The sequence below is a fragment of the Mastigoproctus giganteus genome, chromosome 5 (assembly GCF_048544385.1).
Source record: "Mastigoproctus giganteus isolate SK-2022 chromosome 5, ASM4854438v1, whole genome shotgun sequence".
NCBI classification, from domain to species: Eukaryota; Metazoa; Arthropoda; class Arachnida; order Uropygi; family Thelyphonidae; genus Mastigoproctus; species Mastigoproctus giganteus.
Genome location: NC_143579.1, coordinates 193,541,453 through 193,561,565, shown reverse-complemented (window position 1 = coordinate 193,561,565; position 20,113 = coordinate 193,541,453). Strand labels below are relative to the sequence as shown.

Here is a 20,113-nt window from a genome sequence, read left to right as displayed (position 1 = left end):
TGCAAATAATGTTTACCAATTTAGAAAAATATTACTGTAACACTAAGTAGTATAACTGTAAATTAGTGATATATGGTCTTGAAAGCTAAATATTACTAACATTTAAAATTTCATAACATTTCTAAACAGTCCTCACATAATTAACCAAGCACTGTTTTGACTATGCTGTGAAATAAAATGTTCCATTATAATGCATTTGTGATCTGTTATAATGGCTTACAGATGGTGAGTCATTATATGTATAAAAATATGAAAAGGTATCCTGATTATCTAGCTCTGTTTAAGCATCTCTCTGTTACAGCATATATTGATTCATAGAGTTGGACACGACAGTGATCTAATGTGATGACAATAAAATATTTTTAAACAGCAATGCAAGTTGATCACAGAGTAGAAGTTTACATTATTACAAACTGCTGTCAGCAGCACAATGCATTCAGCTTGAATTTACATTTGTTTTGTTTGATTTAATAAAAAAATTTTGTTATTAATAGTAATAAAGATTTGTTTGATTTAGAAAGTCAAGCTTTGATAAACAAAGTTGAATAAGTACAGCAAACCCCCGCTATTCGCGGTATCTGTATTCGCGGTCGCTGATTTAATATAAAATGAAACCTAAAAAAATGTGAATTTTAAAGCGGCGTGAATATTTTCCATCAAAAAAAACATGGGCGTGGCTAGAATTATCTTTCCCGGTCAAAACAGCGCTCAGTGGGTGGTGGGGGGGTGACAAAATCGTGAGCGTGGATGTTTCTCGCTAATCCTTGTTCAGTATGTGTTATGCGCTTGTCATGGAAGGTTTCGTCGTTTGCTTTTAATTTCTATGTTTATGAATTGAATAAATTTATCAATTTATAAATTGATATGCTTACAAAAATTATAAATCTACCGTTTTGCAGTGTAAAACAGACTTTTTCGAGTGTGTTAATGGAAGAAAGTGACTTTATTGTGGACAAGTTCTTTTTAACCCGTACAAAAATATGGCTACGAATAATAAGAGAAATGTGCAAATATCAAAGAAGGTGATGACATTAGCGAATAAAATTGAGTTAGATAAAATTTCTAATGGTGAAAGTGTCTCCTCAGTGGCAAAGTATTATAAAATCAATGAGTCAATGGTACGATCAATCAAAAAAATTGGAAGAAAAAATCCGCCGTAGGGTCCGTGAAAACGCGCTAATTGCTTCAAAAATTTGCTCTGTAACTCGTGATGTTAAATTAGAAAAAATGGAAAAAGCTTAAAAAGAAGACCGAACTCAAAATAAAATTCCGTTAAGTTCACTCATCATTCGTGAAAAGACAAAACTCCTTTATCAACACTTTAGCGAAACTGGTGTTAGCACTAGCGGGATAAGTTTTTTAGCTAGCAAAGGTGCTGGTTTGAAAGATTTGTTTGAAATTTCTTATAAATATTACATTTAATATTAAATTGTTTCTTATTTTCATTTCGATGCCATATGCTTGCATTTCACAATGTACTGTCTATGTACATAGTCATATTATGAAGGTACATATAATACATACATAGACAAAATTTTAGACTAGTTTTTTCTTATATATTTCATACTTTGGAACGGAACCCCTTTATTTCTATGGGAGCCATAACTCAGTATTCACATTTTCGGTATTCGCGACATTTCTCAGGAACGTAACCCCCGCGAATAGCGGGGGTTTACTGTATATATATTTTGCTCTCTCTCTCTTTCTCTGAAGAGAAAGCATAATATTAAATAAAGGGATTCTTCACAGCAATTTCTGTATCATGGAACAAGGGAATGAACGTCTCTAAAGTAGATACACAGCTGATGATTACCCTCATACTTTACAGTGAAAGCTAACAGTTTGTTTCATTTTATTTGTTTAAACTCTGTTTATGTTTTTTAATTCACTTTAAATACATTAGGAATATTTGTGGGATGTACTTTAACAGAGTCTGACTTTAATAGGATAATAAAATGCCTCAGAAGTTTGTTCCATTACAGCAGAGTTATCTGAAATAACCATGGACAATACATTGGCTATATTCCTCTGTTTCACTAAGAGAGAGAAGAATACAGTTTGCCAGAAATTCAATATTTTTAACAATGATATCTCACATACAATGAATGCTAGTCTGAAACCTGAGTATAAACTTTATTTTCTTTCACTCTGATAAAAATATGAATAACAGTAAAATTTTTATTTACAAAGAAAGAAGTTCAATATTTCAATGGAGAATCAGAGCTGTAATTATAGAAACAACTTCAGATATATATTTTTTCCCCTGTATACAGAAATCCCAATGCTGCATATAAAAAAACAAGTATAGAAACAAGAGTTAGAATAAAGAAAAGGCATGCCATTAATGGGGGAAGTAATTTTAGAAGAGGCCAGACTGTGTGAAGGGGATGGTCAAATCCAATGGGAACTTTAAAAATTGTTTATTCCATTTAAACTAATCCCTTTGATATTACAGACTTCCAATTAACTTCCTGTAACAATTATATAACTTTTGATAGTTTTAATGCTATTCTCAATCTGACCGGAAATTTTATGTTTATGTTCCATAACTTCTTCATGCATTTTTACATTTTTTCAGGAATTAAATTTAATTAACTTTCAAATTGAACAAATCCTCCACTTTAATTTAATACCATGAGACACTCATAAGAACACACAACAACTTTCTGCAAAAAAACATATAGAAACACGACACAACGAACAGTGGCAGCTTTTTGTTGGCCATTGTAGGAATGGCCAACAACAATAAAGTTGCAGGAATGGCCACTATAGCCATTTCTGAAACTTTCTAGCCACACTTTGTAAATCCATTCTCACATCTTTGCATGGCTACAGAATAATTTGCTTCATCAGATTGGAAACACGTTTTTTAAATAATAGTATACACTATGTAAAATATGAATTGACACATTTAATGGCATGAATTATAAAATTTCCGATAAGTAATTCATAGTATAGGAAACATTACCTGGAACATCATTGGTGTGGTTGCTGAAGAGAAACTTAAATTTTTAAACATGGTTTTCTCTGGATCACCACTAGAAAGAATCCCTTTAATCATCACTGTTTTTGCTGTACCTTGTTCACCAATCAGTAGTACTGCCTTTTAAAAAATAAACCTATGTTAAGTAACAACAGTACGTTGGAGTAAACATAGACAAAGCAGTTCACTAAGTAGTGATTTGCACAGACAAAATACTTGTCTGTACAAGTTTTTTTTTTTTTTTTTTTTGTTAGTTGTTGGTGCATCGGCTTCTGTGGCCATCATGCAACTCCCAAAGTTTTTGCATTTTACTGTGATCCAAGCCCGAGGAGGGATTCGAACCTGCAACCTTTGGGTTGCCAGGTAGGCAAGCCAAAATTACCTGGCTAACCTGGTCAGCTAGAATAATATAACCTAATATGCAGATTCACTATAAAACCGACAACAACAACTGGCGATAAAAATAAACAAATTTTATCACATAATTCTATCAAAAATTATCAACAGTAAAACAGAAATAAATTGATTTATTTACTTGATAAATTGCAAATGCAAAATAATCATTACTTGATTATTTTGCATTTGAAATGAAATGACACCTTTTAACGTGAAAAAAAATACTGAGTTTAATCACTGACATACAAACTACACTCAAAAAATAACAGCATATAATTAAAACAGGAATACTACATCTCAAAGGGTGTGTCCTACATAAAAAAAGAAGAAATTATATACATTAAACCACCACATAAGAAATGAATAGCTTGCACATAACTGTTACAGATGTTAGTCAATCAATTTATTGCCAAAACTCTGAGCATATGAACAGTGTGACACACACACACACACACACACACACACACACACACACACACACACACACACACACACACACACACACACACACACACACACACACAGAGTGCTGGAACAGGTTGGGTTGAGGAATACAACACACCAAGTATTCAAAGAGTAAGTCACAAGTATAACTGGATAAGTACCATGACCAGTAACAAGAGACCAGTAATGTGGAATCTCCTTAAAGATAAAACTACTGTTCAAGGAAAACTGGAAGGATTTTTGCTCCCACAACAGTGACTGGTTGGTTTCAGACTGTTCTTAAATTCTAAACAGTGGGACCAAAGTTGATGTTACCAAATGCGGGTGGTTGGTTGGTGAAACAGACTTCCATCCCTTGTCGTGGAAGTTGATAGCCTAAATAAGTTAAGGCTCAGCTGGACAGCTTTTTCAAATGAACAGAGGGGTGAAGTGAAGTGGTTTTTTTTTTTTTTTTTGGCTGATGCTGCATAAACTTGCTTTCTTGCATCAAATGCCTCTACTAATGCTAATGCTAAATGCAATTCTAAATGGGTAGCAGTGAAGGGCTTCATAGACCAACTAAGAGGTACTGATACTGTAAAAGGTTTACACCTACCTGTATGACAGATGAACTGATAACGCTAGTGGCAGAGAAGAAAAGTACACAGAATGCATATCAATTATCGGAAGACAGAAACATATAGTAAGTATAATCTAGTCTATAATCAAGTAAGAAGGGCATTAGGCAAGTTAGACCACATTAAAAGATGTTTCTGGCAAACAATACAGAGAAAAATAGCAATTATGTTAACACTAGAAGGAAGAAAATAAATTGCATTTGGTCTAATAGATATGAATAGTTAACTGTTAGCAATCTTGTATAGGCTGCGAACAAAATGAATGGATATTCTGAATTTACATTCTGCAACACAAGTTGTGGATTGTTTCTTCCAATTTCCCCAAGGGCTTGTATCTGGTGAGCATGAGCTTGCACACCCAGGGTCCCCAGATGGATATCATCATTCTTCTCTTTCTTGGTGATTCCCTTCTACTTCTCTCTCTCTCTATCGGGGTAATTCAGAAATTTTTTTTTTTTTTTTGGCTGGTGAAGCATAAAGCTCAGGCTTTCCTGCACCACATGACTAATAATCATAATAATAATCATAACATAATAATATAATAATAACAGTAGCAAGTACGGATATAACCTCAAAGAAGGAAGGAAGAACCTGTACACCCCACCCACCTGATGTATATGGATGACATCAAGCTCTCCGTGGGAACCGAGAAGCACCTTCAGCAACTACTCCAGTTCACCGAAGAATTCAGCAAGGATATTAGGATGGAATTTGGTCTAGATAAATGCAAGCCCTATGGATTTCATCAGGGAAAATTAGTCAACCGAAACTACCAGCTGCAGAGTGCTAAAGAGATCGAAGCCATAGCAGAGGCAGAGGCCTACAAATACTTGGGGATGATGCAGGCTCAGCAGTTACAGCACAAGGAAATTAAAGCCTGACTGACCGAAAAATAGCATCAGAGACTCAGAAGTCTGCTGAAGGCAAAGCGGAACAGAGGGAACACAGTTAAAGCCATAAAGGCTAGAAAGTTGCAGTTCTATTGCTAACATACTCCTTCGGGGTCATAGATTGGATTAACACCAAGCTGGAGGATATCATGAGAAAGACAAGGACAGTGATGACCAAGAGCTGCCAAACCACCCTAGAGCTGCCGTGGAGAGACTGACAATTGCCCGGGAAGAAGGAGGAAGGGGCCTGATACACTTCATTGAGTAACAGAAGACAGCAATAGTTAACCTGAAGGATTACTTCCAGAAACACACAGCAGCAGCACTCCACCAGGCCATAAGGAAGATAGACAAGTGGCATACCTCACTCAACCTAAGTGAGGAGTTCCCCCCCAACCAGGAGGTACAAACCAAACTAGAAAGATGGGCAGAGAAGACACTCCATGGCAGACACTACAATGATCTCCATCAGGGTCACATTGATAAAATTGCTTCCAGTGCATGGCTCATGAATGGGATGCACCTCCCCGAGAATGAAGGATTCATACTCGCCATCCAAGACCAGGTAATCAACACCAGAAACTAAAGAAAATACATCGGCCCAAGGAACCCGGAGTGTCTGATGACACATGTCGACGATGCCACCTGGCCTCAGAAACGATCCGGCACATCACTGCGGGATGAAAGGTGATCACCCAGACTGAGTACACTCATAGACATGACCAGGTAACCACGATAATACACCAGAAGCTAGCAAGGAAATACCAGTTGATCAAAGAAAGTGTACCGTACTACAAGTACGAACCCCGAGCAGTACTAGAGACCCGAACCAACAAGCTGTACTGGGACCGTGCCATAATATCGGATAGGATAATCCTGCACAACAGACTGGACATAACCCTTGTGGACAAGAAGGAAAAGGCTACCTGATTGACATAGCGGTACCCAACACTGGCAACCTGCGGAAAACCTATGGGGAAAAAATCAAGAAGTACACAATCCTAAGACAGGAGATCAAAGAGATGTGGCATATGCAACAAGTAATGACCAGCCCAATCATCATGTCAACCACAGATATGGTGCCAAAGACCCCACATAACAGCCTAGCCGCAATAGGTCTCCCAGCTGTAGGATTGTAAGAGAGTTCCTCAACCAACAGTAACATCATACATAACAACAACCACCCTGTGTACTTGGTAGCAATACCCGTCATGAGGTGGAACCCCCAATCACGTAGGAATAATATAAGAGCCGGAATAATATATGAGCCGCAATAATGAATTGCAAGGATGCAATTCATTATTATTGCAATTCATACAAGGGATGAGAGAGTGGGAGATTTAATAATGAAGTGCAGCATTGAAATGAAACTAGGCTAGAGACCGATATGACAATGTACAGGTGTTATTGAGCCCGTGCATGAGTGTTTTGAGGAGTACAGTGAAGATATCACACACCTTGATTGGCTTCCAAATTCGCCTGGTCTCAATCCAACTGAACACCTGTGGGATGTATTGGAATGGGAAGTGAAGGGTATGGACATGCAACAGCCATCTATTCTGACACTGTGCAAAGTGTTGCAGGATGAATGGCTGCAAGACTTTGCATATATTATCAGCATTTCTCAAACATCTAGTGGAGTCAACACTACACTCACTAGCTCAGGACCCTGAGTGTGCCAAGCCCGTACTCTCCAGATGTAAGCCCCCCCCCCAGGGTTGTATAAATACAGAACGTATTGAGCATCATAGCTCTGTTATATACTATCAAAGAGTTTACATACTCATTTTAGGAAGGATGTAGAGTCAACACCTAGGCAAATGGTGGCCCAACATGATGTTAGGTAAGCGGTCATAATTCACTAATCTGTGTACACACACACACACACACACACACACACACACACACACACACGGTCAGGAACAAAATCAAAGATGCTCTAAATAATTTTAATGTTTAAAAGTACTAATAAAAATAAAAGTAATACCCTAATTACTATAATTAAACTTATAGTTAAAAAAACCCTTCCCATTTCGCCCATCCAGTCACTCCAAATGTTTCTCTAGTTCTGCCTTGAACTTATTTAAGTTGCTGACCTCCACTAAAACAGATGGAAGTTTGTTCCAACTATCAACCACCTGCTGGCTTGTGCACATCTATTCTCAACTGACTTTCCTCAATTTGAATTTATGTCCCCTCAGGTGACTCATCTGAGCAAAAAGGAAAAATTCCATCAGTATTGAGATTGCTCAAACCATTCAAGGCCTTATACACCTCAACTAGATCATTTTACAGATGCCTAGTCACCAGAGGCTGAAATTTGCAGAAAGTAAGCCTTTCATGGTAACAGCAACCCTTTGTTCCACTCACCAATCTCGTTGCCATTCTAGCAAAATTCCTGTATATCACTGACAAGACACCATGAGCTACTCTTGCACCCTGTTTGGACTACTCAGAAAACTTATACACATTATACACATGTCCTTTTCATTTTCCACTACCCTGTGTGTAGTACTACCCAGTTGGTACATTACTCTGGGGTTATTGCTATCCATATGCAGTACTTTACATGTATCATTGTTAAACTTCAGTTGCCACCTCTCAGCCCTTCTGCTCAACTTCTCCAGATCATTGCAGTAGTGTACTATCATTACTGTCATTAAAAGAGAAGTTTACCTCATTGTGATAGGCAGAACACTTTGTATGATACTCTCTAGAAATTACACCGAATAAAAGATTAACGCAAAATGATTACAGTTCAAAAAATTAAAAAAAAAAAACAATAACAAATTAAATAAAAAAGTTTTAAATTAATTTCTTTTAAATAAATTTAAAAAGTTTAACGTAAATTTTTAAAAACCATTTTCCTTCCTGAAGCACTGTCTGCTTCAGAAGGACTCCAGAATACCAACTAAGAAATATCGTTCGACGTATAGGCCTAAATGGATGTCAGATGAACTAATGAGACTTGTGGCAGAGAACAAAAATGCGTGGGATGAAAATCCCATGCATTTCATACGGAAGTGTTCTACGAATCATATTAAGATAAGCTGCCCTTCTACAAATATTGATATTATTATTATTAGCCACATGGTGCAAGAAAGCCTGAAGCTTATGCTGCACTAGCCAAAAAAAATTCCCAAGTTACCCACAGAGAAAGAGAGAGAGAGAGAGAGTCAAAAGTAGAAAGGAATCACCAAGAAAGAGAAGAATGATGACACTGTGCAAAGTGTTGCAGGAAGAATGGCTCCAAGACTTTGCATATAGTATCAGCATTTTCTCAAACATCTAGTGGAGTCAACATTACACTCACCAGCTCAGGATGCTAGGTGTGCCAAGCCCGTACTCCCCAGATGTAAGCCCCCTGGGGTTGTATAAATACAGAATGTATTGAGCATCATAGCTCTGTTATATACTATCAAAGAGTTTACATACTCATTTTAGGAAGGATGTAGAGTTGCTAGAAAGAGTACAAAGTAGGACAACAAAATTGCTGAGGGGGAACAAAGGGGTGCTCTTAACAAGAAAGGCTTAAGTTCTGCAAATAGCAGTGCTTGGAGAGTAGGCACCTGCAAGGTGATCTGATTAGCATTAGCAGAGGAATATGATGCAAGAAAGCAAGCTTACGCAGCATCACCCAAAAAAAAAAAAACTCCACTTCCACTTCACCCCCTCCATTCGTTCGAAATACCTGTGTAATGAGCCTTAAGTTCTTTCAATTTCCACGTTATCAACATCCACGACAAGGGATGGAAGTCTGTTCCACCAACCAACTATGCGCTGGCTAAAGGCAAATTTCCGCACATCTATCCTACATCTGTCTTTCCTCAATTTGAATTTATGCCCTCTCAGGCAATTATTCTGAGCAAGAGGAAGAATCCCATTAGCATTGAGCATGCTCAAACCATTCAATGCTTTATACACCTCTATCAGATCACCTCGCTGGTGCCTAGTCTCCAGACACTGTAATTTGCAAAACTTAAGCCTTTCTTCATAACAGCCTTTCTTCATAATAACTTAACTTCTTAATAACTTAACTTCATAATAACGTAAGTCTTTCTTCATAATACCCCTTTGTTCCATTCACTTATCTTGTTGCCTTTCTCTATACTCGTTCCAGCAGCTCTACATCCTTCTTGAAATGAGGCCTCCAGACCTGTATACAGTACTCAAGGTGTGGCCTGACCATTGCCTTATATAATGGAATAATTACCTCCTTATCCCAGCTAGCAAAATTCCTGTATATCATTGACAAGACACCATGAGCTACTCTTGCAGCCCGTCTGCACTCCTCAGAGAACTTCATAACTGCCTGCACAATTAGCCCCCCCCCCGGCCCTTTTCATTCTCTACCACTATCATTGTAGTATTAGTATTAGTATTAGCATTAGTAGAGGCATTTGATGCAAGAAAGCAAGCTTATGCAGCATCAGCCAAAAAAAAAAAAAAAAAAAAAACCACTTCCACTTCACCCCTCTGTTCATTCAAAATATCTGTCCAGCTGAGCCTTAAACTTATTTAGACTATCAACTTCCACGACAAGGGATGGAAGTCTGTTCCACCAACCAACCATCCGCTGACTAAAGGCAAATTTCCGCATGTCTATCCTACATCTGTCATTCCTCAATTTGAATTTATGCCCTCTCAGGTAATTATTCTGAGCGAGAGGAAGAATCCCATCAGCATTGAGAATGCTCAAACCATTCAAGACTTTATACACCTCTATCAGATCACCTTGCTGGTGCCTAGTCGCCAGACACTGTAATTTGCGAAACTTAAGCCTTTCTTCATAAGAGCACCCCTTTGTTCCATTCACTAATCTTGTTGCCCTTCTCTGTACTCGTTCCAGCAGCTCTACATCCTTCTTGAAATGAGGCCTCCTGACCTGTATACAGTACTCTAGGTGTGGCCTGACCATTGCCTTATACAAGGGAATAATCACCTCCTTATCCCTGCTAGAAAAATTCTTATATATCATTGACAATACACCATGAGCTACTCTTGCAGCCTGTCTGCACTGCTCAGAGAACTTCATATTTGCCTGCACAACCACCACCAGGTCCCTTTCATTCTCTAACACTGTCAGTGTAGTACCACAAAGTTGATACGTTGCTCTTTCCCATGTGTAGTACTTTACATTTGTCAATGTTAAACTTCATTTGCCACCTCTCAGCCAATCTGCGCAACCTTTCCACCTGTTGCAGCAGCATAGTGTCAGTAGTGTCCTTGACAACCCTGCCTACCTTTGTATCGTCTGCAAACTTCGACATTAAGCTTGATATACCCTCATCAATATCATTTATGAATACAGAAAACAATAATGGACCCAACACTGAGCCCTGAGGGACTCCACTAATAACATTAGTCCACGATGAGCAGTGTCCATTGATTACCACTCTCTGTCTTCTCCCCCTCAGCCACCCCTTTATCCACAGCAGCAATTTGCCTCCGATGCCACACTGCTCCAATTTGTGCAGCAGTCTTCCATGTGCAACAGTATCAAAAGCCTTTCTAAGATCCAAGTATATAATATCAAAGTTATTCCCTGCATCCAGTTCCTTTGTGACTGCATCATAGTATCCAATCAAATTGGTCAGGCAAGACTTCCCCTTAACAAAACCATGCTGTGTCTGAGCTATAGCTGAAGTCTTGTCTAAATGTTCCTGCAGTGCTTCTGTAGTACCACAGAGTTGATACATTGCTCTGGGGTTGCTGTTTCCCATATGTAGTACTTTACATTTGTCAATGTTAAACTTCATTTGCAACCTCTCAGCCCATTTGCTCAACCTTTCCAGATCCTGTTGCAGCAGCATAGTGTCAGTAGTGTCCTTAACTACCCTGCCAACATTTGTATCGTCTGCAAACTTGTACATTAAGCTTGATATACCATCATCAATATCGTTTATAAATACAGAAAACAATAATGGACCGAACACTGAACCCCGAGGGACTCCACTTATAACATTAGTCCACGATGAGCAGTGTCCATTGATTACCACTCTCTGTTTTCTCCACCTCAACCACCCCTTTATCCATAGCAGCAATTTGCAGGCAATGCCACACTTCTCCAATTTGTGCAGCAGTCTTCCATGTGCAACAGTATCAAAAGCCTTTCTAAGATCCAATTATATAATATCAAAGTTATTTCCTGCATCCAGTTCTTTTGTGACTGCATCATAGTATCCAATCAAACTGGTCAGGCAAGACTTCCCCTTAACAAAATCATGCTGTGTCCGAGCTATAACTGAAGTCTTGTCTTGATGGGATCCTGCAGTGCTTCTTTAACCAGTGCCTCCATTAATTTTCCTGGAACAGAAGTTAAACTCACAGATCTATAATTACTTGTGTGGGCCTTTGATCCTTCTTTGTGAATTGGGGTCACATTTGCACATCTCCAGTCTGTGGGTACCTCCCCTGAGTCCAAGGAAGTTCTCATAATTATGGCTAGGGGTTTGCTTACTTCCTTTGCTGTCTCCTCTAATATAACTGGATAGATCCCATTCACACCAGGTGATTTTTTTGTGTGTATCTTCAACAATTTCTCCTCCACTTTACTCTCAGTTATTACAAGATTCTCTAGCTTACTGCCAGAGTTGAATACACCTCTGGCATCGCTGAATAACTTCTCATGTGTGAATGTCGATGCAAAATGAGGTGTATAAAGCCTTGACTGGGTTGAGCGAGCTGAATGCTGGGATTCTTCCTCTTGCTCAGATTAAGAACCTGAGCGGGCCCAGATTCAAATTGAGGAAAAATAGTTGTAGAACAGATGTGCAGAAATTTGCCTTTAGCCAGTGGGTAGTTGATTCGTGGAACAGACTTCCACCTTTTGTTGTAGAATTGATAGCTTAAATAAATGTAAGACTGTGCTGAAGAGGCATTTGGAAAGAATGGAGGAGTGAAATGGGAGGGGTTTTTTTTTGGTTGATGCTGCATAAGCTTGCTTTCTTGCATCATATGCATCTACTAATGCTAATAAGTAAAAAAAAGTCTTTACTGTTTTTCTTTGCATACTTTCCAAAGATCTGCCTTTGTTTGCCTAACATCCTTTGTGATGTGATTACATGCTGTCTTATCTCTACCATAAACATCTGTCTCCTGATAATTTATATGCATCCAATGCATTTTTCTTCTCTGCCACGAGTCTCACTAGGTCATCTAACATCTATTTTGGCCTAAACTTTAAACAATATTTTTGATTCTCTCAACATCATTGAGAGAATCCGACAAGTTGTCCTGGCTACCTGATTAAAGAACTTCATAGCTCACTGTACAGGTCTTTTTCATTTCCATTAATACATTACATACACAGCTACTACATTAATTGGATTACTGCTACCCATATATAGTACATTACTTTTGTCAATGTTTAACTTCAACTGCCATTTCTCAACCATCTACCTCTAATCAACAAGATCTAATTTTTTTAGATCTTGTTGCAGTAGCATAGCTTGATTCCTGTCATTAAGAACCCTGCTAACCTTTCTATCATCTGTAAACTTAAACATTAAGCTTGATATACTTTAGTTAATATCATTAATAAATATTGAAAAGAACAATGGGTTCGGCTTAACTCCACTAATACAAGTACACTTGTAACATTAGACTTTTTTTTTTTTTTTTTTTGGTAGTTGTTGGCACATCAGCTTCTGTGGCCATAATGTACCTCCTAAGGTTTTTGCAGTACTTTGATCCAAGCCCGAGGTGGGATTCGAACCCGCGACCTTTGGGTTGCCAGGCAGGCACTTTACCCACCTGGCTAGCCCGGTCGGCATTAGTCCATGAAGAGCAGTATCCATTGATAACCACTCTCTGTCTTCCCCACTCAACCATCTCATTATCTACAGCAGTAACTCATCCTTAATGCCATACTGTTCCCTATAAATTTCCTCCGATTTGTACAGCAATCTTTTATGTGCAAGAATATCAAAAATTACCTAAATTCAAGTTTATATAAAATTATGTTTTGTTACAGCATCACAGTATCTATTATGAGACAGCTAATATGATTGTTTGGAAATGATCTCCTTTTAATAAATCCAAGCTGTGATTGCCTTATAGTTATTCCAGTTGAGGTGATTTCCAAAACTTCACCTACTGCTTGCATTAATTTTCCAGGCACAGAACCTTAGAGGTCTGTAATTAGCATTAGCATTAGCATTAGTAGAGGCATTTGATGCAAGAAAGCAAGCTTATGCAGCATCAGCCAAAAAAAAAAAAAAAAAAAAAAAAGTAACATAAATAAATAAAAATAACCACTTCCACTTCACCCCTCTGTTCGTTCGAAATACCTGTCCAGCTGAGCCTTAAACTTATTTAGGCTATCAACTTCCACGACAAGGGATGGAAGTCTGTTCCACCCACCAACCACCCGCTGGCTAAAGGCAAATTTCCGCACATCTATCCTACATCTGTCTTTCCTCAATTTGAATTTATGCCCTCTCAGGTGATTTTTCTGAGCTAGAGGAAGAATCCCATCAGCATTGAGCATGCTCAAACCATTCAAGGCTTTGTACACCTCTATCAGATCACCCCGCTGGTGCCTAGTTTCCAGACACTGTAATTTGCAAAACTTAAGCCTTTCTTCGTAAGAGAACCCCTTTGTCCCATTCACCAATCTAGTTGCCCTTCTCTGTACTCGTTCCAGCAGCTCTACATCCTTCCTGAAATGAGGCCTCCAGGCCTGTATACAGTACTCTAGGTGTGGCCTGACCATTGCCTTATACAAGGGAATAATCACCTCCTTATCCCTGCTAGAAAAATTCCTATATATCATTGACAATACACCATGAGCTACTCTTGCAGCTCGTCTGCACTGCTCAGAGAACTTCATATCTGCCTGCACCACCACCCCCAGGTCCCTTTCATTCTCTACCACTGTCAGTGTAGTACCACAGAGTTGATACGTTGCTCTGGGGTTGCTGTTTCCCATATGTAGTACTTTACATTTGTCAATGTTAAACTTCATTTGCCACCTCGAAGCCCATCTGCTCAACCTTTCCAAATCCTGTTGCAGCAGCATAGTGTCAGTAGTGTCCTTGACAACCCTGCCAACCTTCGTATCGTCTGCAAACTTGGACATTAAGCCTGATATACCATCATCAATATCATTTATAAATACAGAAAACAATAAAGGCCCCAATACTGAACCCTGAGGGACTCCACTAATAACATTAGTCCACGATGAGCAGTGTCCATTGATTACCACTCTCTGTCTTCTCCCCCTCAACCACCCCTTTATCCATAGCAGCAACTTGCCTCCAATGCCACACTGCTCCAATTTGTGCAGCAGTCTTCCATGTGCAACAGTATCAAAAGCCTTTCTAAGATCCAAGTATATAATATCAAAGTTATTCCCTGCATCCAGTTCTTTTGTGACTACATCATAGTATCCAATCAAATTGGTCAGGCAAGACTTCCCCTTAACAAAACCATGCTGTGTCCTAGCTATAACTGAAGTCTTGTCTAGATGATCCTGCAGTGCTTCTTTCACCAGTGCCTCCATTAATTTTCCGGGAACAGAAGTTAAACTCACAGGTCTATAATTACTTGTGTCAGCCTTTGATCCCCCTTTGTGAATTGGGGTCACATTTGCACATCTCCAGTCAATGGGTACCTCCCCTGAGTCCAAGGAAGCTCTCATAATTATGGCTAAGGGTTTGCTTACCTCCTTTGCTGCCTCCTTTAATATAACTGGATAGATCCCATCCACCCCAGGTGCCTTTCTTGTGTTTATCTTCAACAATTTCTCCTCCACTTTGCTCTCAGTTATTACAAGATTCTCTAGCTTACTGCTAGAGTTGAATACACCTCTGGCATTCCCCTCGCTGAATAACTCCTCATGTGTGAATGTCGATGCAAAATATTCATTTAGTTTGTTAGCTACCCGAGCAGGGTCATCAACAGTTGACCCATCGATCTCAAGTGGACCAATCTGATTCATCCCCTTCCTTCTAGAGTTTACATAAGTAAAGAACTCTTTGCTGTTTTTCTTCGCATCCCTTGCCAAGGATCTCTCGTAATCTGCCTTCGCCTGCCTAACCTCCTTTGTAACTTGGTTACAGATCAACTTGTATCTATCATAGGCGTCCGTGTCACGTGTTAATTTGTATGTATCCCATGCATTTTTCTTCTCTGCCATATGCCTCATTAGTTCATCTCACAACCATTTAGGCCTAAACCTTGAACAATATTTCTTAGTTGGTATGTAAAGCCTAGTAGCTTCCAAGATAAGTTCTTTGAATGCTTCCCATTTTGAATTTGCTGTTGGCAATATCATCAGTTGATCCCACTGTATAGAATTTAAATACTGTCTCAGTCCATTGTAGTCGCCTTTACGAAAGCAATACCCCTTCCCTTTACCCCTAATGGTAGTTACCTCTTTGAGTAACTCCCACTTCAGCACACTGTGATCACTGCCACCAAGTGGTTCATTTATCTGCAGATTCTTAATGCATGAAGAATCACTACTGATAATCAAATCAAGAGTATTACTCCCTCTAGTTGCCTCCCGAACATGCTGATGTAGAAAACAATCATCCAATAAATCCACAAAAGCCTTGCTACTGTGTGAGTGACCAGCCCCCAAATTCCAGTCAATATCTGGGAAATTAAAATCCCCCATTATAAGACTCTCTGATTTACTGGCCCACTCTATTTCTCCGAACAGTTTCTTATTATACTCATCAGAGTCATTAGGCCTATAGCACACTCCTACTCTCAATTTTGATCTCCCAATGCTTATGTCACACCAAACTGACTCGACACTGCACTGTCCAGCGATGTCGACTGGCTTCACTTCCTTGGATTTTATGTGTTTTTTAAATAATAGCATAACCCCTCCTCCCTTCCTATCCTGTCTATCCTTTCTGTAGACATTGTACTCCCCAAATTCCAGTTCTGCATTTCTTATATCTGTGTGACACCACGTCTCTGAAATCCCCACAATATCTGCCTTTGATGTTTTGAGCAATACCTCAAATTCATCAAATTTATTTACTAAACTCCTAGCATTGGTGTACACACAAGTATACATGCACCTGTTCTTTTTCTTAGCTACCCTAACACAACCCATGTGTTTACTTGTACCCCAATGATTCCCAGCAGTCTCTGAAATATCCTGCATCTTATTTTCCAGGCTGCGGCTCATTCCAATAGAAGCAGTGCAAGAATCACTTTCACCTCTGCCAGTGGCTACTGTTAATCTATTAGTCCTTGTATCCCCCCAATCTAGCAGTTTTCCGACCCACCTAACATTGCCTCGATAGCATCAGCAAACATTCTTGCACCCTTTCTATTTAAGTGTATCCCATCCCTGTAGAAGCAGTCTCTCCTGTTAACAAGTACAGACCAGGCTGAAAAAAATTCTACCCCTTGAGCCCTGCACAATCTTTCCAGGGCCGAATTGATTGACAGGGCTCTCATCATATACTCCCTCTTATCGTGTCTGGGCAGAATTGCAGACACTTTCAATTTCAACCCTAATTCACGGCTTTTTTTCATCAGTGACCTGTACTTGTCAAGTAATTCCGCCGATCTCCTACTCTTAATGTCATTAGTGCCAACGTGTACAACTATATCACCTTTTGTGCCCTTAAAAGATGATATCCGCTCTACAACGTCATCAACTTTTGCCCCTGGCAGACATACCCTGGTCCTATTCCACCTATCCTTTTTACAAAGCATGTTTCCCGTTTCCCTGACAATAGAGTCACCAACAACTACTAGTTCCTTTGGGACCAGCGCATTCTGCCTTGGGGGTTGCCGCTGTGTTCCGCGATGACCAAGTGCAAGCTCTGGCATTGGTGTGGGCAGCTGAGAGCTTGATGGGCCCCTCACTTGTAATCCTTCGAGGGCATCCACCCTATCCTTCAAGCTCTCATATAGGCCCATAACAACGCTGAGTTGTCGCCTTATATCCTTACACTCCTTGCATCGCACACACACAAAGACATCCCCCATGGCAGTATCATGTCCCATACTTGACTGCTCCGCAAACATCAAGCAAATAGTGCATCTTACAAGGCTGTGATTCAGAGGACAACTGCCCCCCTCAGTTCTCCCCTGGGCCACAGCATTCCCATTAGCTTGAGCCCTTTGCTTTGCTGCTCTGGTTTGAGTCATGATTTAGATTTACTTTCAATAAAATTTCAATTTCTGTACAAAATTAAATCCTAAACTTGTATCCAAACACAGTTATAACGCTATATTTATGTTTCAGTAACGAGTGTTATCTACGGAATATTTACGTTTCAGTAACGAGTGTTATCTACGAAATATTTACGTTTCAGTAACGAGTGTTATCTGCGAAATCCCTTTATATAACTTTCGTATCAAGTTATGTATTAATTATTTGTTTTTACTAATTATTTATGTTACGTAACCTAAGTGGTTATATGTATAATTAATTATGTTAAATAAAATTAATTATATTACGTTTGTAATCTAAGTCGTTATATGTATTTATTTAAACGTACAATTTAACTGCTAACGAAGTTCAACTAACGCTATCTAGTACGGTATATCGTATCACAAAGGCGGGAAAATTACGAACGGTTAGCGGAGTTGAAACACGTGGAAACCTTTACCGATACTTTTATGCAATTACAAGGCCGAGTAAAGAATAAATACACCAAATTAATCAAAAAATCACAAAATAATGTTATACTACTAAATTTAAATCAAAAGTTTTAGAAAAACAATAATTTCAAATCAATAAATAAGAAAAATCCACTTAGCGGCTTTGAAAACGACCGTCTCTAGTAGCCTCGTCAGCAAATCCCCATTACTTGGTTAAAGTAATTACTTACTTTAACCAAGGTATATCTTTGTGAATAGGAGAACTATTAACTCTTATCTCATTCAGCTTAACTTTTATAATTGGATAGATTCCATCAGCCCCGGGGGACTTATTAAATTTATGTTCTCTTCAAACTTCTTCCGAGTTATCATAAAATCATTTAACACTCAGTTAGAATTAAGTATACTTTTTATATCACTATCACTAAAAACTATCTCATGTATGAATGTAGATGCAAAATAGTTATTCAGTTTGTCAGTCCTTTACAAGATCACCATTTATGCCATTCATACCCAGTGGACTAATGTGGTTCATCCCTTTCCTTCTAGTGTTAAAATAAGCAAGGAATTCTCTACTTTTTTAATTGATTTTCCTTAGCAAAGGATGCTAAGGCATCTTAGGATTACTGTAGGTATCTCTGTCCCCAAATAATTTATGATCATCCCATGCATTTTTGTTTTCTGCCACTATTCTCCTCACTTCATCTGACATCCATTTGGACATGTACTGATGTGAGAAAAAAGATCAGCTAATAAGACATTCAAAGAAAAAATGTTAATAATCCTAGAAGTAGACCATGAGGTATTGTATTGATTGAATATGTCAAGCAAGCATCAGGGATAAAAGAACTTGTCCTGATTAGGGATAAAGATGTAATAGAGAAGAGGAAAGCATGGTGAAAAACAGTAACTGGAAGGCTGATAGCCTAACAGAACTCATTTGTGCTATCCCATTGACTCATTGATATAATGGATACTTGGGCCATAAATCAAACCTTTGAAGGCTACACAGATGCTTTTGGCCATTTTGACACCCCCATCTAAAAGAATGAACTTAATCTTAAAATCCTGGGTGCCTCATGAACCCCCAAGTGTGGTTAGCTGAGTGGGTAACACCTGAGGGTCGCTACTTTGGCTGTCCATGTCCAGTCACGTATATTTCTGCTCATATATGATAGTTCATTTCTATGGATTTACAAGTATTAAATCTAAAGCTAGTTACTACTTGGATATTTTTAGCATACGGAATCTGTTGGTGAGGTCAGTTTTACTGTTATAGGGATTTTTTGTAGATTTATATGCATACTTACCTGACGTCTTTGTTAATGGGTCATTGGTCACCATGCTACCATTAATGAGACAATAAGGAGTAAGATTGCCACTCTCACTAAATTTACCTCCATGACTTAATCTTTCTACTGACTGCGGAGGTTTCCTTGTGTGACTTTGAGCAGGTGGTTTGTCTGAATTGCTATTTATGTGCTGCTTTTAGCAGTTACAGGCATCAGAGAATAGGAAGTTTTTTTGTTTTTCAGGTCTACATTGATATTTGATCATTCTGGCAAGATTTTGATCCCCCCCTACTTTTCCCCATAAACTATAATGAGAGACCCCTAACTTCTAAACAGTGTATACTATTGGCAAAACTTGGTAGCACCATAATATTGACTATAGGACCTTGACTGTACAAAGCAGTTTCCTTCTAGCTGAGTGCTACGGTGTGGGCATATGGTACCAGCAGGCTATCATTCAACACAAGTTGGAATCTAACCAGAAATAGATTGTCATGACCACTACATGTGCCTGTTGCACTAATGTATGCAGGATCTACAGGTCCTTGCTGGAGCTTTGCCACTACATCTGGAAGTTATCACTCAAAGGCTTAGCTACTGCAATTTGAAATCAATCCCTGCTACAATTCTCAATTATAACCTAGACCTCTCCAACCCTCCCACACAGGAGAAAAAGGCTAAAAAAAGCCAACACGAGAACGACAACAAACTTACCTGACAAATTGGTTTACCACTACAGCAGTTTCTCCCTGCACCCTTGGTAACAGAGGGTGCGTGTTATTGGGTGTGTTTTTTTTTTTTTTTTTTTTGTTAGTTGTTGGTACATCAGCTTCTGTGGCCATAATGCACCTCCCAAAGTTTTTGCATTTTACTCTGATCCAAGCCTGAGGCGGAATTTGAACCCGCGACCTT

At 38.9% G+C, this 20,113-nt stretch overlaps 1 protein-coding gene across 1 annotated transcript in view; it reads right to left on the bottom strand.

Moving 5' to 3' along the window:
• The window catches only part of LOC150085960 (dynein axonemal heavy chain 8-like), a 1,559,705-nt gene that overhangs the window by 733,631 nt on the left and 805,961 nt on the right, over positions 1–20,113 (bottom strand). The window contains exon 51 of the mRNA XM_090374756.1: positions 2,969–3,103. Coding sequence (XP_090230882.1) covers positions 2,969–3,103 — 135 coding nt within the window. The remainder of the gene's footprint in view (positions 1–2,968; positions 3,104–20,113) is intronic.